The sequence below is a fragment of the Otolemur garnettii genome, unplaced genomic scaffold (assembly GCF_000181295.1).
Source record: "Otolemur garnettii isolate 467f Iridium unplaced genomic scaffold, OtoGar3 scaffold00072, whole genome shotgun sequence".
Taxonomy (NCBI): domain Eukaryota; kingdom Metazoa; phylum Chordata; class Mammalia; order Primates; family Galagidae; genus Otolemur; species Otolemur garnettii.
This window is the reverse complement of record NW_003852467.1, coordinates 4684117-4709685: the sequence shown is the minus strand read 5'-3', so window position 1 is coordinate 4709685 and position 25569 is coordinate 4684117. Positions and strand designations below refer to the sequence as shown.

General features: G+C 34.4%; 1 protein-coding gene across 1 annotated transcript in view; it reads right to left on the bottom strand.

Annotated features, from left to right (window-relative positions):
• DMD (dystrophin) overlaps positions 1-25569 on the bottom strand; it is a 2307273-nt gene that overhangs the window by 1437173 nt on the left and 844531 nt on the right. The window contains exons 20-22 of the mRNA XM_023515448.1: positions 15142-15380; positions 9306-9486; positions 282-427 (exon numbers count right to left, since the gene is read on the bottom strand). Of these exons, the coding sequence (XP_023371216.1) occupies positions 282-427; positions 9306-9486; positions 15142-15380 (566 nt within the window). The remainder of the gene's footprint in view (positions 1-281; positions 428-9305; positions 9487-15141; positions 15381-25569) is intronic.

The following is a 25569-nucleotide window of genomic DNA, read 5'->3' as shown; positions in this document are numbered from 1 at the left end:
ACCATCTATCTGATACTACATGCTAAACTAACCATAGAATTCATAAATATACTATAGAATTGTTTTCAAAAGCAGCATTGTTATTACACACACATTAGGAGAAAGAAGGTGAAAATGCCTAAATTATATTTTTAAAGTCCCATTTTCCTTTGTTCCACTGACCAGCTAGCCTACTTGGAGCAGCTGTTTTCATTCTAATATTATTTTAAGGTTGCATCACCATCATTGCCTGATAAATGAGGTACAGGCCGTGTTGTTTTGATATTTAAACACTCACAGACCTGCAATTCGGCAAGTCTCTGCTCCATGATTTCATAGTCAGTGACCCTCAGCTGAGGTAGAGCAAGTTTGCCTTCTGACTGCTGGAGCCACGTCCGGATAGTACCCATCGTCTCCTGATAGCGCACGGGTGGCAAGGCATCAAAAACTTTCACAAAAGAGAAAACAGAATGAGAATCATTTGACAATTTTCTATACTTCGTCACTGTGTTTTCCTAAGTCGTCAGCAAAATTCATCCCATTACTAATTCTAAATATTAACAAATTAGAAACTCTGAGATACAGACGACGAATCTGATGCCAAAAATAAATCCCTGCTACATGTCTGGTGTAGCGGGGGACCTTAGGCATATTACACTGAATTCTCAAATCAGCCTGAAAAGTCTGTATCATTTAACTCATTTTTTAAGGTCAGGAAATGGAGAACAGAGAGGCTGAGTAATTTGTCCAAGTCACGCAGATGGTATTTGGAAAGAGCAAGCAGACACCAAGTTTATCTGATGCTGAAGGCTACTTTCTTTTTGTGTTATCATTCACCTCCGGGGAAAACAGGATCACATCCAAAGCCCTTGATATTTTAAATTCTATCATGTTATCTCTAATTTATTAAAGTTAAACCAATTTATGTGTGCTTACTACCTATCAGGAACTCTAATAATAACCCACACAGATTATTCTTAAGTCTTATAAAAAATTTGTGCCATATACATTATTCCCCTCATTTGCAGTTAAGAAAACTAAAGTTATAAAAAAAAAAGCCGACTAATTTGTTCACAGTCAAGCAGCTAGTAAGTTGTCAGAGGCAGGATTTTAAGCCATACCCATTTTGTTTCAGTAAAAAGCTCTACCAAAAGTGCCTAGTGGTTTTGACATATGTAATATATGGTCATACATACACACACACACATATATAATATTTATGTGTAAATTGAGGAAATAAAGTATTATATATAGTGAGTATATACATATGTATATATGTTTAAAGCATAGATATATCACTCTATAAAATGTGATGTAAGTAGCTATACTGATCTTTTCAAAGAAATCAAATGCAAGATTGAGAATTTTACAGAGAACTGGATCCATAAACATGACAGAATAGATTCAAAGCAAAGGAAAGTCTAGAACTTAAAAATACAGTAAGTGGAAATTAGAACAAAGGAACTAAGTGAATGTGTTTAACAGCAAATTTGATGAGGCTGAAAAGAGAATTATTAAGCCTTAAGCTAATTCAGAAGTAAATATTTGGAATGAAACATAGAGATATGTTAGAGATACCAAAGAAGAGAAATCTGATAAAATGGTTCAACATAAATGTATCCTGGATAGAATTGGAAAAAGCCATACTTGAAGACATAATGGGTGATAATGTTCTGAAATAGATGAAATCATAATGCAAAGTCCTAGCTTACATCACTACGTCAAATAACATAAATCTCATAATTGGAATCGCTAAGATATTAATATCACTTCTATAGAGCAATTCTTATGGACTAAATGAGAATATAAGAAAGTATTTTGCATGCTATTTAATGGGGTGTTCAGATGGCTGAGATCATTTTAGAGAGTGTGCTAAAAATGGATATCGACATGTTAGAAATAGGGAATTCTGTTCAATAGGCTTCTACCATACTTATTCATGAAGTCATGCAAATTTAAGAGCTTTTATTCAATTTGAGCACCTCTGAATTTGTAGGGAAAGATCTCTGATACTTTAAACTTTGTTTTATTGCCCATAAAGAATATATTTCCCTAAGATACATTTATTTGAATGATAGATAATGAAAATAAACCAAGGCAAAGAGGGAGCTCATAAATAACACTGAATCAAATGACCAGTTAGTTACCATGAGGGAAAAGGTTGTGGCTGAGAAGGCATTTGAAGGAGAGCTCTGGAAGGAGAGGGGTATGAGCAGAGACAAAGGAGTAGGTTAGATGGATTATAAACTACAGAGAGACTGGCTTAATGGAACATGAACATGATCTCTCTTTAGCCTCCTTCTGGTCTTTCTGAATTATTGATTTTATTCTGTGTAACTACTTCTGAATCGCGTTTAGGTACAAGATTTGAAGTCCCCCCACTGAGAGGTAAACCAAAGTTCTACTCTGTTCCGATACACAACAGAACTATTCGTAAAAAGGGAAAGGGCAGAAAAATTACCTTAAAACCTGGGAAGTTGATTCAGGCCATCAGAAAATAAGGAAGAAACGAGCCACTAACTGAGCAATATAATCCCAAAGACTAGGTTCTTAACCAGCAGAATATCAGTTATATTGTAAAAATTATACAGTAAGATAATGCATGGTAGGTTGTTTACATACATCTAACATACATGTCATTATTTACAAATTTACAGAATTTACTAATTCCTTAACTATGTTATTTTAATAAAATGTAAGTTTAATGTTTAAATAGAAAATAAATGTTCATCAAATTCGAACTCATTGCAAAATCAATATTGTCATCAGAATAATAAGGATTACTTGTCATATAGTTACAATTCTATTACAGTTATGATTCAAAGCTCATAGCTTTTATTCAATCTATTGTCTTGTACCTAATCAAACTGAGGCTGGTGATTATCTGTCAATTAACTGCGTTCTGAAGACAGACAAGACACAGAAGATGAGATCCTCTGATTTGCTACTAGTCTTCCATTTAACACATTCCATCGCATGGATCTACGCTACATAGCTTAGCAAATGAAGTTTATAGGAATTCATTAATATTGGCAAACTATACTCAAAATATATATTTTCCATCTTTCCTTACATTCCAGCCATTATCCAAATTTGGTAATATATTCCCTTGAAAGTGACTATACAGAACAGCTGATCTGTGGACTGTTCTTTCTGTGACTTTATTTTAAGAAGCAAATTCCCAAAGACTGGTTTCAGAATTCACCCATCGAATTTGGTTTTGAAGGTGGAAAAATACACACACACACACACACACACACACAGAGAGACATAACTATCACAATTTGCTTTCTTACGTGAAATCTAACAACCCTATACAATGCCAGCAAGAATTGTCACCAATGTTCAGGAAACGCTTTTACCAATTTACAACTGTGTGGAGTACCTCATTAAACCAGACATGCTGGAGTAAAGGATTCTAAATCAGTTTTAGATTATGAAGACAGAAAAAGTCTTCGATAGAAGTTAGTGCACCCAAGGTAAGCTCAATCTGAGCTGCTCTACTGACCAGTCAGTGAGGTATTTGTAGTCGATGCCCTTATGATCTCAACGTAGGAGCAAAAATAATCCAGCTTCATTTGGGGAAATTTACTTGCTTCCTTTTCATAGAAATATCGATTAATAATCCAACAGATAAATTTATCTTCACTGACAGAAGACAACAAACACATTCAATTTAACAACCTACCACCTTTTAAGAGATCTCAAGTGTTTTATTGACATCATTTGACCCAGCCCAGACCCAGGAAAAATACAGCCTGAAGATGTAATATTTAGTCATGTGTAGTCACATGGACTTATAAATATAGGACTTTCATCTCAACGCAAAGTTTTCTTAGGACATTTTTTGCTCTTCGACTCTTAAATCACCATTTTTTAACATGCAGTTGCCTTCTGAATGTTCTTTGATTAGGAAATATATTCAATAAATGGAAATTAATATGTGACTTCAGGTTGGAAGTATGTAATGGAAATTATTAGAAAAATGAACATTGAGAGCTTGCATGTTGCATTTTTGCATCGGAAGGTAAAAAATTTCCATTAATCTCCAATCATTTGGTACAGCCAGGTGAGAGATGGCAGGGACAGGGTACGGGCAAATGGATCGGAAGTGACAGTAAAGGGATGCTAAAATAATGTTTTCTGTACCTTTTACTAAAAAAGTTCATGTCTTTATCCAATTGTCTTAAAAGAGGCAGGTGCTAAAGGGAAGGAGTGAGAAGAAAAAGGGGAAAGGAGAGCAAAGGAGAAAGCAGGAGAGGCCGGGCGCCATGTTTTGTTTTCAACAAAAACAAAGCCCAGTACGGGATCGGGTGCTACGTTTTCTGACACACAAGAGTCTGTGTCAAGAGAAAAACACTTTAACTGGAAACAAATGTCAACAAAAATCTCCTCTGAACATTCAGATTTTTTTCCCCATTGTAAGATATGACAATCATATGATAAAGTGGAGATCTCAGAGCAGGAGGTTACATATGACACTTTCTAGGAAAAAAGCCCAGCTACATGACCTCGGAAAATTTAAAACCACTCAGAAAATAGAAAGGCCTTTAAGGATCAGAGAAAGAATACAGAGAAGGAAAATATAGCTGTGCTGTCCAACAAAGTAGGTACTAGCTACATACAATATTTGTACCACCCTATGCAGCCTTTAAAAGGAAGGAATTCTATCCTTTGCAACAACATGGATAAAAATGAGAGGCATTACATTCAGGGCAATAAGCCAGGCAGGGAAAGATAAATACTGCATCATCTCATGTGTACGTAGAATCTAAAAATGTTGAACTAATAGAGAATGTAATTATGGTTATTACGGGTGGCGGGGTCCAGGAGGAATGAAGAAAGGAGAGATGTTGATAAAGGGTACGAAGTTTCAGTGAGACTAGAGGAAGAAGTTTTAGTGATCCGTTGCTCTTCACGGCAGCCACACTTCATAACGTACATTTCCAAATTGCCAAAATAGATTTTTAACAGCCACACTACAAAAAAAATGATCGGTTGGTGAAGTAATGGCCATGTTAATTAGCTTGAGGGCGGGACGCAACTAGACGAGGGTCTTTATCTAACAAATGCAATCCATGTCACCTGCTTCTTTGTACCCTCAATGAATCCCCAACAATAATAATAACCGTAAAGGCTGCATATAGTGTGTATATGTACATTTTCTCTGTCCACTTAGCCTTTGATGGACACATAGGCTACTTTCATATCTTGGCTATTATAAATAAGACGGAAAAGGGACATGGCATAGGCAACAGAAGCAAAAATAGACAAATAGGAGTTTAGCAAACTAAAAAGCTTCAGGACAGTAAAGAAAACAATTAATGAAAAGACAGCCCATCAATAGGGAGAAAATATGTATAAATCATCTATCTAATAAGGAGATAAATTCCAAATATATATAAGGAATTCAAATGACTCAAAGGCAAGAAAATGAATAATGATTTGAAAAGTGGGCAAAGGTTCTGAACAAACATGGCACAAAAGAAGAGATATGAGTGACCAACATCTCGGAACTTCAGGGAAATGAGAGCTAAAATCATAGTGAGATATCACCTCACACCTGTTAGAATGGCTTCTATCTAAAAGGTAAAGATAACAAGGGCTGGAAAGGATGTGGAGAAAAGGGTACCCGTGTATATACTACTGCTGGAAATGTAAATTAGTACATCCATTTTGAAAAATAGTATGGAGGTTCCTGTTAAATAACTTCTAGAAATAAAAGATTTGTAGTTTTTATGCTTTAACTTGGCATTTAGCACATGTTCCCAAGCTTCTCAAGGTCATGGAGCAATTCTTGCATCTCATAGTGTCAAGCACATAGCCACCTTAAATGAATGTGCTTTTTAATATAGCTTTTATTGTCATTGATAAAAAGTTAGAATTTTAATAAAGGACCATTTACAAATAGTTTTCCTTAATTGTTTCTGGAGTTAAGGAGCAATGGCACAGAATATATGCTTACTAAGGTAAGATATTTCTTAGCCTGGATATGTTAAAAATAAAGTGAAAAAAATAAATGCTACAATTTTAGAAATCTCAGTTAGGCTAATGCTCTGACTTGGAGCCTAAAGAGGTAGCTTATGTCAATCTTTGTTTTCTTCCTTGATTTCAGTCCCTTAACAAGGAGGAGCGGGGCCTCCCCGTAGAGTTCGAAATTATGGCTATGAAGAGCATTTTGGCTTGCTAACCTAAAATTTTCTTCTATTATCTCTGCAAGAGGAAACAGTTATCCCATGTAATCTTAGTAAACAGCATACACACACACATGTAACCCCTCCCAAGCCATCACTGCTTCAAGGGCTGCATTCATTTTTATCTGTCTCTCACAACTCTAGTCCAAGGTGAAATTGACTCTCACCTGTGTCGTTACATCCCACATCCAAACTATAGCGCTACATTCACCCAGAGTAGAGCATGGGCTTTCTTTGCAGTTTCTACAAAAGCATTTAGTCAACTGTTGTAGAAGATAATTTTATCCTCTTAACCCTCCAGCCTTAAGCACCTATGAAGCTACTGTCTATCTTTGCAGATTTTCCCATTGTGGCCATTTCATATAAATGGAATCACAGAATATGTGATCTTTTGTGACTACCTTCTTTAACTTGGCATTTTTTCAAGGGTAATTCATGGTGCAGCAGGTACCAGTAATTTATTCCTTCTTATCATGGAATAATACTGCATGGTGAGAATATACCAATTTTCTTCATTTATTTATCAGTTGCTGAACATTCGGGTTCCTTCCACTTTGGGGCTGTTATGAATTATATCGTTTTGAACATCTATGAATACCATCTACTTCTTATAACGTATGCATCCTATCAGTTACTCCAGCCCCATTAGCGCACTTGTGACAAGAGGGTAATAAGACATATATTCACTGTGTTCCTGTCTAAGGACTAAGAAACATAATTTCTGAGGAAGTTATTTAGAGACTAAAGAGTACTATGGCATTAGGAAGAATTTTTATTTTTGATATTATTTTCTCATATCACCTATGCCACATAAGAATCGCCAATTCCTTACACTAGTTTTTACCACCCCAAATACAGTTTTAAGCATATTTTTAAAATCAGATTTTTGTTTCACGGTGAGAAAGCCAGTGAAGAATGGAAGAGGAAATAAACGTTCAGGTGAATGCCGAGGTACTTCTGTTAGCTCTTACTCGTTGCATACTTAATATGTACAAAGTATTATAGAGTAATACAAGAAATGAGATTTATTTCTTAGTGCAAGTTTTGGGGGATAAGACATACACATGTATGAATATTTGAGATAATTATTAACTAAAAATAAACTGCTTTATAATTCATTATCAAGTTTTCATTTACTATATATGTGTATTACATATTTAATTCACAATCGTTAATGAATCAAAATATGCATTACAAGAGTGGATAAAAATGTTAGAGTTATTTTGGTAAATAAAGAGGAAGGTGGGGCATTTTATTTAGAGATAAGGGCAGTGAAAAAGTTTGAAAGTTTTATAAACAATCACGTGTATGTGTAAAAGAGCAATAAAAAGATGATGATATGGATGGATTGATCTCTGTAAGGAAAGATTATCAGATATTCATACCATAGTATCATAGAAAAATCTCATATAATCAAATATTACTGAACATCCTTAAAGTAAATGGTAAAAAGTATAATTTAATTAACAATTATATATAAAAAGAATTTCCCAGGGGAAAGGTTCTCTTGCCTACCAGTTACAGTATATTTATTAAAAAGTACTTGGTTTTAAGGAAGGTTGATAGATTTTATAACAAGAGAACACATTACTGTTAAAGGTCAATATTTGAAAATTTAGGACATTCAAAGCATTTCCCAGTTGATTTTGTAGAGCCACAATAAGAAATATGTTTATTTCTACTATAGGGAACTGATACTATTATAAAACTTTACTATATTTCCTGATTTCCTACTAGGAAAGTAACCCCTTATCAAAAACTTTGAAGTACAGAAACAAATTAAATCCTTTACTTTATTTAGTTGATTTCATTTTTATAATAACAAAAGCTAGGAAATGGGAACAGCTTTGTGTATATCACTATTTAATTCTAGAAATGATATTATATAGTAAATCTCTAAACATTTAAAAAGAAAAGTAATAAGAAAATGTGGTTTCCAAGCGACATTTGAGTAGAAAACCAACAAATGTTCTTGTGCTTCTCATCATAAATTTAGGGAAGAGATTTTTAAAAATTTATCTTAATACCTTAAAACCCAATTATACTCTATAATTCTTTATGTGTGCATATGAACATATGTATACGTGTGTTTGTAGATCAAAAACTCATTTATTACTGGCTGGGTGCCCATAGCACAGTGGTCATGGCACTAGCCACATACACCAAGGGTGGTGGGTTTAAACCTGACCCCAGGCCAGCTCAACAGCAGTGACAACTGCAACAAAAAATAGCCAGGTGTTATGGCAGGTGCCTGTAGTCCCAGCTACTTGGGAGGCTGAGGCAAGAGTATCACTTAAGCCCAAGAGTTTGAGGTTGCTGTGAGCTGTAATGCCATAGCATTCTACTTAGGGTGACACAGGGAGACTCTGTCTCAAAAACAACAACAACAACAACTACAACTTATTTGTTATTGAGTAAAAGTACTCATTAACCTGTCTCTCAAAATATTTTTTGTCTTAAAAATTAAGCTGATGAGAGGGACATTTCAGAGCAGATACTATGTATTAACACCGTCTTATTAAAGCAAATAAATGAGAGACAAAAGAGCCATCTTGAAAATTTTACTAGTCACATCGTATGCATTTCCATAATTGTTCCACTTTTATCTTTTATTTCATCATCAAAGAAGAAACAGAGGATTTATGTGATGACAGTGATGTATAGCCAAAGTGAACCGGAAGAATAACTTGTCCTTTGCTGTGTTTCAGTTGCCACATGTATGACGACTCTTCAGAGAAATTGATAGAAGTATTAGAAGATACCCAGTTAAATGTCCTTGTATATGAAGCAACTAGATTGAGTGAAAGCCTACTCACATGGCCTGTTTTTTGATTTCCTTTAATGTTTAAAACGTCTGATTCTAAAAATTGCAACCCACCAAGGAGAAGGCATGCCCCTACAAAACATGCTGCATTTGTTCCTCAGAGATATGGAATTATTACGTAAGGGAAAGATATCTAAGGATAACGTATTTGTTTCCCAATGCCAGTATTTTATTATTTGTTGATGTATGTGGTAGGGAGAATGCTTCCGTTGATAGAAATTCATCTTTCAAGTTGGTACTTCCCATTTTCCCCATAAATAATCCATTTGGAAAATGTCCAGTTAGCCATTTTATGACTTTTTACTTACTTATCTGCAGCTTTTTCTCTCTGTCTTGCACATCCGAAAACACTTGGTTAAAATGATTTCTAAAGGCCACAAAGTCTGCATCCAGGAACATGGGCCCTTGTCCTTTCTCTTTCAGGGCTATGCTTTGAATTTTTAATCGTTCAATTTGAGGCTGAAGAGCTGACAGCCGGTTGACTTCATCCTAGACCATAGTTTAGAATATTAAAAATAAATCACAACACTTTTACACTGCATGTGATAGCTTTTACAAAGGAATGTGTTCAAAGGAAGTGAGGCTAGTTTAGCTTAATATCCAGAACAAACATTTGATAAGAAACTTCCACGACCCTCTGCAAGCCTCTAGCACAGGTCGGCAATTTAAGAACACCTCAGCTCTTCATTCAACTTGCATCAGCACGTATAATGATCCTTAATTTCAAGATGACATCATTTAGAGCACTAATGGACATGCATGTGCGCAGTTGAAAAGTACTATAAATGACCTGAAGTCCTTTCCATAAATCAAATGTAGATGTTTGACTGCATCCCATTGACCTCAAAATGGTCTGCCTTTCTTTGCTTCAAATGCTAAGCTCAGCCAATGCACAGTCTATTTTTCTTTTAATTCATTTATGGAAAACAAATCATACGTGCGTACTCTATTAAATTACAGATTTATATTTATATATAACATTACAAAATTTCTAGATCATATTTCTATATCATAATATACAAATTTATATTTATAGATAATACATATCAGACTATATATTATATATAGAACATATATCATTTATATATCATGATATAATATCAACGTCATGGATTTTATGTGTGTACACATACACATATATTTATAACTGTTTGCCTTTTGTATAGTGTTATTGGTTCTCCTGGCCATACAGAAAATCTCTACTCCTTTAAGTAATCGCTTGTTCTGCTTTCCTTTTGTTGTCCTGGATTACTTAGTAATAGCATCGTCTTTTATGATAAAATCACATAAACCCTCGGTGCTGCTTCATAGAGCCGTCACTAGCTCCTGAACACCTGCAATGTGGCTAGTCCACATGTACAAGTGCTGAAATCATTAAATACGTACCAACTTCTAACGACTTGGGATGAAAAAATAATATAAACTATCTCACAGTTGTGCTTCTTTTTGGTCACACCCCAAAATTGATAGTACTTTGATAAGTCAAGTTAAATAAAATGTGTAATAAAAATTCATTTACCTGTTTTTTTTTCCTTTTAAAAGTAGTCTATAACATTTAAAATTACCTGTTTTGGTTGTGATGTGTGACTTGCATTATATTTCTTTTGGATGTACTATTGTCTACATAAATGTTTTCATGCTTGCATTTCTAGTGACGCTGCGATGATTTTGTATTTAGTTCATGTATAATTTGAACACAAACAAATTGGGAAATGCCCTTTTAAAGTATGTGTTAGCATGACTGCTTGCTTAAAATTCATACCTATGCTGCTTTTATCAATAAAAAAAACTTGAGAATTATTTATCAGTTGATATGTAAAAAACTGGATAATTAAAATTGGATCATTAGCAAATTAGAAGGAAGGGAAAATTGAAAGAACTACGGCAATTATGGACTAAATTTAAATTTGAGCTCCCTGGAAATGAAAAGGAAAAGGCAAAAAATAAGTTACTTTTGTATACATGTGTACTCTTTTGGACAGGGTCACTTTTGTTTAAAGATTAGGTGAGATAAATTTATCAAATGAATCCTTACACGGTGGCAAGATTGCCTAATGGACCATGTCACTTGCTCTGGATTTTTGCAGAGGAATGCTACCTCGTGTGGTTATAACAGCGTGTGTTGATTCAGTTATAATAATATTTGAGAATTAAATTACTTGGTGGGTGAAGATTAAAGACTTTTAGCAAAATGGGAAGTGACCTATGCCCCTCATTCAAATATAAATCTTCTCAATCAAATGCTAGAAGCTCACTGCATATTCACGGGTAAAGAAGAAGACAAAAGGTAGAGAGTCATTTTCTGTGTTTTTTACTACAGAAATACCTACATATACTTTGTATATGCAACTTGCAAACAGCAGCATTGGCATCTGCTGTGAACAAACAGTTAAGACCCTGATCTATATTTGGTCAGATGGAGGGTTGTCATTTTTCCTGTCTAGGGGGCTGTAGAAAGAGCCTACATTTTAGCCAAGTGTGTTCTGAAAAGCAAAGGGGACTCTGAAACTCATAAAACATTTGGGCAAATGGTCAGTTGAGACCTTAAAGTTCTAAAAATAAATCACAGAAAAGATCATTTTCAACTAAAGTATGCAACAATTTAAAAATGTTAACGACCAGCTATTACTTCCATAAAAGGGTTTGGTGTGGTTGGACCTCCACAGTAAGATATCTTCTTTAAGCCTGTTTATCTTTTATATTATAGGGTTACCTGATGGAAGCTTGTGTAATTTTTCTCAGGAAATGGTTCCTGGATTTTTCATTCTTCAAAGGCTCTCTAACCTCCAGCATTTTAAGAACCAGCTTTGTCCAGCATTAGCTTATGAGCTAAAGTCGTATTCTAAAGTTATAAAACTTCTCCAATAAAAGAAAGCACTAGCCAAGAGAATAATTTATCTAATCACAATCAGAGAATATAAATTTGTGTCCTTGCGGAGATGATAGTTATCCTATCCTGCTAAATACTTTATCTAAAATGATACATCAAAACAATAGGAGTTCATGAGAAAGCAAAAAATAGGTGACAAAGAGAGATAGGACTGTGTCAACCCAAGTTGAGACTTAGTGGCTGGACGAATATTTTCTCTTCGGATGACTTCCTGGACCTCCAGAGACTATTTATCAATAATATATACAATTTTTGGAGACCTCCGCTTGCTCCTCATGCTTTGCCTTCTATATGTCTGCTTTTCTCTTTCATTTGTCATCTTACATCCCTGCCCCTGTGTTCACATTCACATTGGCATTCTTTGGGTTGGTAGGTATAATTGACCCTTCCCATCATCTACCTACTGCCTGAAGTCTCTTGTACTCTGCTCTTACTTAATTCCAACTCATCATAAAATCCTCAACTCACATGTCCCTCCCTCAAGGAAGAAATGTTTGGGTCTACAATGTTCTGTCTATGTGGAATGTTCCTTGTTACATATTATCTCAAAGCTCTATGCCTTTGTTTAAAACATTGACCCTGGTGGTAATTTTGCATCTATTGATTGATTTGCTTCCTTCATGTCTCTCCTCTCTTATATAAACACGGGGAGGGCAGGGCAGTGAATGCTTACTGTAATATTCCCCAAACTTAGTGCTATGGGCTGAATTGTGCTCCCCCCCAAATTAACATGTTGAAGTTCTAACCTCCAAAGGGACTGAACTTGGAGATAAGTCTTTTGAGGATTGCTTAAATTTAAATGAGGTCATCAGGGTCAGATGGCTTTTTTAAATGAGGCAGAAAAGGTTGAGCATGGTGACTCATGCCTGTAATCCTAGCACTCTGGGAGTCTGAGGCGTAAGGATCTCTTGAGCTCAGGAGTTCCAGACCACCCTAACCAAGAGGGAGATCCTCTTGTATTTATTAAAAATAGAAAAAAGATCCAGGCAATGCAGTAGATACCTGTAGTCCTAGGTACTGGGTAGGTTGAGGCAGAAGGTTTGCTTGAACTCAGGATTTTAAGGTTTCTGTGAACTAGGCTGATGCCACAGCACTGCAGCCTGTGTGAGAACCCCATCTCAAAATATGTGAAGAAAAAAGAGGCAGGGAGAGATCTCTCTTTCTTTCTCTCCAGGTATAAACACTGAGATAAGCCAGGTGCGGACACAATAAGAAAATGGCCATCTGCAAGGCAGGAAGAGAGTCCTCCCAGAAGCTGAACCTTGTCAGGCCTTAACTGTGGCCTTGACTGCCTTCAGAACTGTGAAAAAATAAATTCGTGTTGAAACCACATAATGTGTGGTATTTGTCATGGCAGCGTGTGCTGACTAACACACTCAGTATCATTCTTGGCCACTCTGGAGATAGTAAAATATATTTTATGCATTAATATACTTTTAGATGTTACTACTAGTTGCTATATCTGAATCTCAAGATTCAAGGTAATGTGATACCATGGGATTTTTGTTCCAAGAAATAGTGTTATTGTATCATTGCTCTTGTTCACAGAGAAAAGAGCTAAGGGTTCTATTTTATAATTATAAAATACAGAAATATACAATCTAGTATAAAGTCTCTAGATTTGTTTCTTTGTCTATCCAGCTAAATATATTTCTCTACTATATTTATTCATTATCCAAAAATATATTTTTTGAGTTTATTTGTGTTCTAGTAAAGCTGTAGGTCCAATATTTGAAGAAGAACCATTAAGTCTTTGAATTATTTTTCCTCTCAAAATAGATTTCAATTTCCTATCACTTTCTGGGTTCAATATCATTTCCAAATCAACCCTGTTGTCTTTCCACATTCCATCTCTATTTATTTATTTTTTATTTACTTTTAGAGACAAAGTCTCACTATGTCACCCTCTGTAGAGTGGTGTGGCATCACAGCTCACAGCAACCTCAAACTCTTGGGCTTAAGTGATTCTCCTGCCTCAGTCTCCCAAGCAGCTGGGACTACAGGCAGCCACCACAACATCCGGTGATTTTTTTGGTTGCAGTTGTCATTGATGTTTAGCAGGTCTAGGCTGAACTCGAACCCGCCAGCCTAGGTGTATGTGGCTGATGCCTTACTCACTGAGCTATGGGCGCCTAGTCCATCTCCCTTTATTTAAACCATATTTTTTTAAAGTATGTAAATTAACCCTCATTGGTTGTCTTTTGTCTTAAATACACTCATCCTGATGTATCATTAAAGGTTCATCCTGGAATCTTTTTTAATCCATCCTCTAGTCAATTATGCATTTCCAATGAAAAGCACATAGTTCATAGTATCAATGAAAAACATTCAAGCCATTTCCATCATTATATGGCTCTTCATTTTTTACCCTTGCAGACGTTCCTTATTAGTCTCTTTCTCAGGCCCTTTGGTGCCACACACACACAACTGCCCATCCAGATTGTCCGTCCACCCTTCTCCAGTGACTCAGGAGACTGGTATTTCTCCATCCTGGCTCTTTGTCTTTTGCCTTCTGATTAAGTTTAGTCAGTGGGGAGCCCTTTCTGAACAAATTCTAGATTCAGCAGGGAGAATGAAGTGGGGTATTTATTTTTCTGCTTCCATATCTATGAGGGTGACTCGGGCTGGCCCATAAGGCTACTTTTACAATAAGGATCTGAGGATATGTAACCTCTCTCTCTATGATCCTTTCTGGCCCAAGAAAGAGAACAACTCTGATGCTAGCTTATTGCATTATCCCCTGTGGTTCTGCTCTACTCCAAACACATTTTTTAAAATATTTCTTTCTGAAGAAACTCTGCCAAAGTTTTCCTAATATGCATGGGCCATCAGTTTGAAAGATTCTCCTTATGTATCCAACTATATAGTACAGTAGCTTGTGGTTGAACCCCATTTCTGGCTATTTGTATCGATTTTGAACATATGGCTGGATTTTGCTCTCAGCAAAGAAAAAGTTTAGGCCGTTTTTCATAATAGGCAGGTAGTTTCCACCCTCCCAAATTGCTCCATACTTTTACAAACTGACAAAATCAATTAGTTGTGTGTAACTACTTTAAATATAATTTGAGGATTTGGGCATCCATGCATTACGTATTTTAACTGATTTTCTTTGCGCATATTTCGATGTTTACTGTGCTTAGCTAAATCCTGAGGAAGTCAACATGTTACGACTAGGTACTTGGGTATTGTTCTTTTGGAAACTGAACGGAATGCCTATTGATCACATTTCAATTGAAAAGAGGAAAGCTTCTTACCTTACACATTTTTAACTGACTTTGAATTGCTGTGGGATCTGATGTGGTGGGTTGGGTTTTCAACCAGTTTTCAGCAGTAGTAGTCATCTGCTCCAATTGTTGTAGCTGATTATAGAACGTGATGATACTGTTCTGATACTCCAGCCAGTTAAGTCTCTCACTTAGCAACTGGCAAAACTCGAGCCACCGGCTGTTCAGTTGTTCTGAGGCTTGTTTGATGCTGTCGGCATTAATACCCTCTGGAAAGAAAAAAAAAATGAAATAAAATATATCCCCTAAAGCCACAGACGGAACGAAATAACATGAGAACCAATATACATAAATGATAAAAATATTCTCCATTTGGGTGATTGCAAGCAAAATCATTTATTAACTAGGATGTAAGAGGAGGGAGGTAATATCTGATTATTGGTCGGAAATTATTAAATTTGCATCTCATCAAAGAAAAGGAATATCATAAAAGCATACATAAATGGATATAAATGTGGAAGAGTAAAGGTATATAAATGAGGATAAGATTGCTCAGAAGGTTTTCAAAAGCACCAAACTATTTTGGATGTTTTCAAATGCATGTTCAATATCATGCATGATAAACAATATCATGCTCGTTATTCCGGTATATTTTCAGAAACTAGCTTGTCTTTTATTTTAAAAAGGATTCTTGGAATTAGTTGAAGTGCTATTATTTATATGATTAAAAAAGAGTTTGTCAAAAATTAATTATTCTCTGTATCTTCTTTTCATTTTTTGGAGAAGGCCAGAAATAAACAGATTGTCCATGGATCTAAGAAGTAAAACAAGCAGCAGAAAAATTAATCTTTCAAATATGGGAAGGTTTTCATTTATAAAAGTAGAAGTTGCTCTGGGAGTTTTAAAATTATCTATGGCAAGACTAAATCAGGAAAACTCTATCAAGGGCAAAATGGAATTATGAACGTATCATTTTCACCATTACCCTTGTGGAATACCTACTATGTGCCAGGCTATGTGCTTTTTCATATATTTTAGCTAATTTAAATTTTGTCATAATGTAATATAGGACTAATCTGAATCCTATCCGTAACATGAAAGCATAATATCACGTGCTATGCTTTGGGTTAAAATGTTCAAATTCTCTAACATTTGCTCACAACATTTAGACTTGCTTAGCTATTTTAATTTATCTAGTAACTTCCTTAATAAAGGACATTTGATAAAAAAGGAAATAGACTAAATATGATACCGTGCATTTTAAAATATAGCTTCCATAGTACTGATCACTTTCTTATATGTTTTGAAATACCAATTATTTGAATGTTTCATATTTCCACACTTGTATACCAGGAGCTCAAAACAGAACATAAGCTCACCACAGGGTTCTTTGTCTAGGTTAAAATATCTAAGGGGTAAAGTGATCTTGTAGAAGACCGTTTGCCTAAGAGAACCTACTTTATCCACGTACATTCTATTTAACTTTCTGGTAATATCATCTATTTCAAAGGAAACGAAATTGTGAACATTTTTAAAGAACATCTCTAGCAAACATAAGGCCTGTGTTTTGCTAATTTGTACATGCCTCCCACTTTATCCTTTTTAAAGACTAGGAAAAATAGATGTGAATTCAACAAGTATATTATTTCATCCTCTTTTAATCTCCTCTTCCCAGAGATTCTAATGTGAGATTCATTGTGATCATATTATGCTGCCAAGCTACAGCTTTCAGTTCATCTGAAACATAACTCGAACTTCCCTAATATCAAACGATGACACTACCCAGGATGATGCTTAAGGAAAAAACTTCTTTTCCTCCTTCTTTGGTCGATATATATTTAAAGTGATATAATGGAAAAAGTAAAGTATAAAAAGACAATGTATCCATGTCTCTGTGTATCTAGCTACACAAGAAGCCCACGGTTTGTAGGAACAATTTTCTTCTAAGACCTTCCTAATAGGTAAGGAAGCAGGTGGCCATACTGAGACATCTTGACATGTGGTGTGATACCTTGTTTGCGAAAACGAGACTTGAGAAGTGATCAAAAAATTGTACCAAAATATGCTTTGCGAGAGGCTACTAATTAACTCTAGCTATCCAATGACCATGTTTAGTATGAAGAGAAGAATCTAATACTTGAAGCACATGAGAACTCAGTTAGAAATAAGTTTATGATGAAATGTTAACATTTCTGGAAACTGAAAAGGCATAATTTAAAAGTATCTTGGAGAAAATTTTTAAATTATGTGAGGTAATACCCCACACATGTGCCATGGGTCTAAATGATCAGATGTTCAGGAGAAATATTTTCAACATATATTGAACTTGAACAAGCACTTAGAAGAAAGAAGTCCATGATGTGTGTCAAGGCAATATAAATCAGACATTAAGAAGACAAATAGGAGATGCTAAAGTAAATTAGAGGTACTTGTAGACTGGTAGGGGATTGAGTCTTAACAATTTTCTAAATGATAAGGGAACACAGAGAAAAACATCTGAGTCCCCAAGAAAGGTCAAGCATACAAACCCTAACAATAAAAAAAATTTAACTAAAAAATGAATAGCATGGTAATTTTTAAAAATGATAAAATTGTGATCATGTCCCAATAAGTTCGGTTGTATCTATTAAAATTCAGAGATAGATTTTAATAAGTCATTGTCGATCATTAAAACTTTTTTAGTCCAAAAAAATGGTGACATCTAAACATCGCTGTCAAAGAAATTAAAACAAAGGCAAAAACCTAACTTTGTACAAATTCATACTACTGAAATTTAAAATATTCTCTATTTTCATCATGATTTTTTTTTTTTGGGGGGGAGAAGCTTTCTTTCTTTCTTTTTTTTTATTGAATGGTAACTATGTACATTAATGCACTTCTGGGGTACAGTGTGGGGTTTTCACACACAATCTGAAATACTTCCATCAAACTGGTCAACACAGCCTTCATGTCATTTTCTCAGTTATTGTTTTAAAACGTTCACATTCTACTCTTAGAAGGATTCACTTGTACCCCTCATGATCTTTATAATGAAATTCAAGAATGGGTAAAAGAACAGATTCCATATTTGGAAAAAGTGGGAGGCAGGCAGAAAGCCATAACAGTGAGTGCTCTGATATTAGATTTGAGTTTAAATTTGATGCCTTATAAGATGATCATGTTTAGTATCAGTTATTTAATCTCATTGGGTCTCATCCTTCTCATCCACAAAATGGAAATAAAAATAGAATTGACTTCACAGGGTACTTATGACAGTTCTGAGTTAACATACATGACAAACTTACAACAAAGTCTGACATGGCAAGCAACCAATAAATATTAGACACCGTCACAGAGAGGAAGTACAGAAGATCATTTAAGGAATAAGAAGGGAGACCATCTCTCTCAAGTGCTAAAATTAGGGAAGAAGGAGTCTGTTTAATGACTCAAAGATGTTGTAAATGAAAAATTAATATTTAAAAATTAGTACTAATTTTATATAAAACAGAATATGGGATACAGAAGTGTAATTCACATATTTATTTTAAAAATGATATCAATAACCAGGGATGTATTCATAAGAGTTTATTAGGGAATCTTGAGTCATACATTTATAATCATTAGAAATTGAAGTTATAAGGGACAACCACACCAAAAATTAAAAGTAGAAATTTTTAGATGCCACTGGGAAAGAGATGATGCTGACCAAATCCTTCTTATTGGGAAGGATCTGCCCTTAAACGAGGTACTAATCTGTGTATGAACGTGTGCCCAGCTCAACTAGAATAACATAACCTGTCCTTCCAAATTATAAGACCCTTTGGAAGGTAAGTCTCCCCTGGCAGTATTGGAGAATTCTCAGTTTCCAGGAGAAATGGAATGACTACCCTGTGCTTGTGAACTCACTCAACACCAAGTCATGTGAATGACTTACTTCATGTGAATGAAACGTTAGGAGAGCAACACGCATGGAAGCAAAAAGACATACACAAAACAAGCCCAGTCTCTCTTGCTTCAAATGTGCTTAAAAAATACTTGGGTGGGGGATGGGAAGCATTGTGACAGGTCATTTTCCTTACTGTAACCCCCTTAAATTGAGAAATGCCATGACTTCAACTTCATGAATTAATTGCCAGTGCTACTGGTGATATTACAAGACAGTCCCTTAAAACTTTAAAACTTTTCTAGGCTAAAAATGGGGTCCTAAGTGTTTTCCATGGTAATATTTGCATATGAATAAGTTTGCTATTATATATGCAATTGTTTTATGGGTATTCATAGAATTATGCTCCTTAACCAAAAATTTTATGTTTTATGACACTCTGTGAGTGTAAATATCTGGAAAGTTTTAAGTATCAATCATCCGAGCATCTGTTTTTCTAATTTTTTTGTTAGCTGTTTAAGAATACAAACACTAGTGCACCAGGCATTATGAACAATACTTATGGAAACCATTTTGTTGTAGCACATTAGAATCTCAGGGATAATGGATCGTAATCCATTCACATCTTATATTCTAAACAACCCCTGAAATAGTCTATGAATAAATATATTGCACCCAGAGGAAATGGATCATTACTTGAAGTGCATCCATTAATTTTATTACTTGTGTACAGTGCATAACAGACTGTTAAGAATAATCTTAATTGTGCACCACCTTCCCTGCAAGTACTTCAAAACTGCCACTTAAAGTGAAGTATTCCTCATCAAGTACATTCATCATTAGCCATGAAGCCAGGGTAGAATAATGCAAAACCTGTGTTTCTAGTGCTCTTGAATTAAAAGAATATTTGAAATAAAAACTTAAAGTTGCTAATAAATAGTCTCCTTTTTGTTGCACGTTAAGTGAGGGTCATTACAAATCCTTTTAGCATTCAATATAATAAGCTCAAATGGAGGGATTTATTCAGAATCCATAAAGATGAGGGCTGAGGCTACACTCTAGAGGCTTCTGTGACCACACTGACCTGTATACAACTGGCACGCCCTTATAAAAATAATAGCTTTCAAATTAATGCTATATATAAAATCCATATCCCTGGTGAGGGCACTATGAATTTTTACTGATAGAGCCCTGCTTTTCTATTTTCAAACATCAGGGAACTAGCGAGGAAAAAGTCAGATTCTTTTCATATTTGTTTTTGCCACTAATTTCCCACAACGGTGACTGCTATGATGTCCTCCTTTCACATATACAAACAGACACAAATGCATATGCACACACACGCACCCGCCCAAGCACACAGACTCTTCCTCTTGGAGGTTAGAGTTGAACCAAGAAAAATATGTCTGTCAATTAACAACATTTATTGAACATGAACTCCGTATAGAGGATTATCCTAAGTGTCATGTGCAGAGAGAGGAAATATAAATCAAACTTCCCAGAACTGAGGGAGGAATAAGAGAACTGTGTACCACTGAGGGAAGCTATTTCCATGTCCCATTTGCATGCAGACCAGCTGAAACATGTCTTCCCATTAAAACGTCCGATTAAAAGACTTGTTGCTACTGAAAATCTGACATACTAATAAGCACGAGAGGTTTGGCTTGGACATGAACTAAGCTGACTGTAATCCCTGCCTTCACTCATCTGACAAAACTGTATTGCCCACACTCAAATGACATCACTCATGGGAAAGTACTTAATGAACTATAAACCAAAATATAAGAAATATACTTAGTTAACATTATAGATAAGAGGAGCCTGGGTCTGTGTTATCATCTTGTGCTACTTAATTACAATCATTAGCATACTCACTAGTAGATATCACTGTCAACACTATAATCTAGCACTCAGGGGTTGATAGTTTTGAAATGTTCTTTTAGTCTAATCTGCCAATGATTATTACTTTTATTTAAACATCTCCTTAATGTGATTGTCTTAAGGCTCTTAATTAACACAGAAAATGTAAGAATTTGAAAATGAAGGATAATTTAATGGAGAAAGCACTACTAACTCCTGGAATAGATAATTATAGTATTTCCTCTAGAAATTACAGTGAAACTATTTTACAGAATAAAGAACAGAAACATGAGCTATGTTTATGTAAGTTTTCAAATAAATATTTTGGCATGACTATTTTGGGGTAATATCAATCTTAAAAAGGAAAATCAATTTATCCAAAGTAGGTCTTTTTTGCTACACCTGACTGATAAGGAGACTGCGCATGCTCATGCAGGAACGCTATTTTAGAAAAATATGAAGAGGGTGATTAGTGGGATCACCTCTAGGGTTTCTCTTACAAGGGTACAAGTGATTCTTTCTAAAAGTAGAATATAAATGTCTTAACAGAATATCTAAGAAGATAACATGAAGGAGATGTTAACCAGTTTGATGAAAATATTTCAAATTGTATATGAAAACTGTACCCCATGATTGCATTAGTGTACACAGCTATGATTTAATTTAAAAAAAGAATACAGTAAACATGTATACAGGAATAAAACTATACATGCGAGTTTGATTCTAGACAGTCCCCAAATTCCATAATCTCAAAAATAGATTGGAAAGCCTTTGTTCTGAAGTAAACAGGATCAGTTAAAACAAACTTTTTCACTCATTAATCATTTCCCCACTGGGTGCAAAAATATAGTTAGATAGTTAGAGGGGATGAGCAATATTCCCTAGCACAGCAAAGTGATTATAATCAATAAGTTAGGGTATACTTTAAAATAATTAAAAGGGTGGAATTGTAATGTTCCTAATACAATGAAATGAAAAGTCCCCGGAGGGATGGACACCCCAGCTACCCTGACTTGATTAATTCATATTGTATACCTGTATCAAAACATCACATCTATCTTGTGAAGATATTCAACTATCATGTACTCATAACAATTAAAAAAAAACTTATCAAAATGAAATCTTTGGAAAAAGATTTGGAAAAATAAAAACAACTGTTCAAAATTAAATCTTTGGGAATCATTATTCATCAGATAGAAATTGTTACATATTTAATGGCTAAAATTTTCCAAATTTTTAAATACCAAAACCATTTTTGCATTAAAATACAGAAATGTATATTAAAAAAACCTTAGAGAAGCTTATATCTTTTTTTTTATAGGTGAGCAAATAGAAGTGTGAAACTTCCCTTTCAATACAATATGCCTACTTATCTTACATATTGACAATAAGCTTCATGAAGATTCTATCTATACAAAAACGTACTCAGTATGAAGAGGTCCTGTCTGCCACCCAACATTCTGTCAAACATATCCAACCAATTGATGTTGACATAGGAATAGTAAATTAACTTTCAGGCTAGTTCAAACAAGAAGTACAGCTTTTTGAAATTGTCCTTATTCTATAAAATAGTTTCACTATAATTTCTCGAATTATAGCAAAATTCCATCCCTAAACGCCAGAGATAAGTCTTTAGTTGACACTCTCTCTTTTAGGAGCTTCTCTTTTTAGTCTATGATCGTGAAAGATCACTTCTACTCTGACCAAAAGAACTAGGACATCCATAAGGAAAACGTCCGTGTGTAGATTTAAAGTATACAAGCAATTTTAGAAACTCTTTCTGCTTAAAAATATCCAAATGCATTAATAAGAACTTCTTACTGTCTGTATATTTTTAAAATATCTATTGTTACCGTAAACGTCACAATTAATATTAACTGTTTCAGAAGTTTGCCTACAACTCTTTGCATTTGATTATATACACTCAAAATGAAAATTATCTTCAAACTGATCATTACGTCTACGTGACCCGGCAAAAACTGATCATGTCTTTTGACATAGCGTTTTTAGGACATACAGCTGATTTTTAACAATACTTTGCAGCATCTAACGGGGGTCACTACTACATGGAAACCATGGTCAATGTTGCACTTTCAACATCCTGTCCTGCTCCATTTCTAAGCACATTTCTTAAATTCTTTCAAGATGTTGCTTTGAGATGAATGGATTGTTTTCTACACTTCTTAAGCGGTATGAAATCTTCATTGTTTCACAGAGATTTACAAACAGACAACAGTGATTCAATTACATATCTAATGTGGTATTTTGGGTCAAAACTGAAGTAAAATGTAAGTTATGAGAAACTTTTCTATATCTTGGAGTTCATTTGGAAGACAAAGAGTTCCAAAATTATTCTAAATTTTTAAAAAAAGTTTAATTTCATCTTAGGACAAATTCTTTTAAGTAGAAAATTCCATTTGCTATAAATGTACTAATACTTATAAAAATAGTTTATAAAATTTTTTCTTTAAAATATAATAGCTATACTTATGCTATTCTTCCATAACACCTTGAGTATATGTTAAATGTTTTCATGGTGGTATGTACATACACAATTTACATATAAATTCATATACACATATGTTTATATGTGTATTAGCAGCATATTAATAACATTGTACAAGAGGGATTTACCTTTATCTTAATTTTAATGGGAAGTATAGGTGGTTAAAGGAACGCTCATTTATATGAGGTCCTAAATGAAGTACAGTGATTCAACATTCATTTCCCTTTTATAAATAGAAGGGCAAAAATACATATGTCATGCCTGGTTGTGAGTTTCAATATAACTCTGTAGCCCAAACTGAAAAAGAGCATTATAGACCTGTACATTTAAGAGCGTTACTGACATAACTATTAGAAATATTGGCTTGGAGAAAGCTTAATTTATCTTTCAGCTTTATAAGCTACAGCAGCAAATGCTAGTTCTTGGCTCTATGCTAGAGGAGTTATTAAAAATCAGGGTTCGTTTTCCCTCTGAAAAACACCTGGAGCAGTGTTCCAGGCACTTCTTGGGCCTCTTCTTTATTTCACAATTTGCACAAATACAAAAAATGAATATTATGCAGTTTGTCCTTTGAAAGATAAAATAAAGGAATAAGAAGAAAGTTAACATATTGAAGTCTATTCTTTTAGCAATTATGCAAATAGTTTTAATGAATGGAGAAGTAAAACTATAGTTTTCGATAGTCACCCTGGTTACGGCCCAAAAATGAGTCTAATTATGTATCAGTTGACCATATCATCACTGGCAGAACAAATGGGTAGCTTAAAAGCCTGTCAATAGAGTCAATCAAATAAAAATTTCTGGAATCATACCTCCACACCCACTGCTCTTTGCAATCTGCCCAAGTTAGCACTTTCCTTCAGAGATATTACAAGTTATTTTCTAACCAAAATTACCAATGCGATTATCTCAGTTGCTGCTTTAATTTTGCTTTGCTAAACAGAATTTCTTCAGTCATTTGATATTGATTAAGGAGCTACTGCATGCCCTGATTTTTCTGCATGCCTTCAAAAATTAGACCGATTAGGGCAATAATTTGGAACAATGATACTGTCACTAGTCACATGATCATTTTACCCCTGTATGTAAAAATAAAAATCATTCCCTTCATTTCTGAACGTTTATGTGATTTTGGAATAATTCAGTACGTGCTGGCATCTGATGATGGGAGGTGAGGTATGCTTAATATTTAAATTGTGAATTGAAACCATTTAAAACTAGATTTTTCATCAGGCTTATTAAAATAGGAAACTGATAATATGTAGTTCTTAGGGGGAAATTATGTAACAACTACAAGAATATTTTTCAGGTCATATAGTTTTATTTAACATAAACATGCTATTAAACTCATCCATTAAGCCACCAAGTGATGTATATTCAAACACTCTTTTAATGTGTTTCATTGTTTATATGTTCATTAATGTGTTAACCCAATTCTTAGCTGTCCTAGTAGCTTGTTTTCATTTTGAACCAAATACAGACAAGTCATGGTGCTCATTATAAGAAGAAAATGAATTGATTTCCTAGGAAAATCATTGAACTTTTTAATGCCAACATAGCAATTAAGGGAAAAATAATTCATACATAGAATCTACGCCCCAGAATGCATGCAGATTCTGGAAAAAAGGTGACAATAATCACATTTGTCATATTTGTTTATAATATCCTTGTAAACATATCCTTTGTAAAATGAAAAATCATCTTGTTTTGACATAGCATTATCCCTGATTTTCAGAAAATTATTTTTATCTGCAAGAGAATACAGTTGTATACCAATCGCAATTTGAAAGAGGCTGTTTACATTTCATGTCAATGACAAAATTGCTACAGAGAGCTTTTGAGCCACTACATGTTAGCAAAGGTTAACTTTAATTTATTCTTTAAAAGAAAAACAATACCTTGCTAGCTTTGTGCTTTTATTTTCCTCCATAAAAAGTTAGTTAAAACAATAAAGGTTACTCTGAAGAGAAAGGTTATTCTTTTTTTAAATGAGAGAAAGAGATAAAAAGTAATGTAGAAAAATGTTAAATATGTTATTCGGAAACTATGACACATAAGTGTGGCCTTTTTAGAAAAATATGCTGTGAAAATTATTTAAAATCAGACTTAAATTACTTTGACATATATGATATGATCGCTCAGATTAGCAAATATATCTGCAAACCAAGCTTTCTGTAATTATTGGGACCAATGCTAACTGGAATTATATTCAGATTTACTTCTCTCCAAA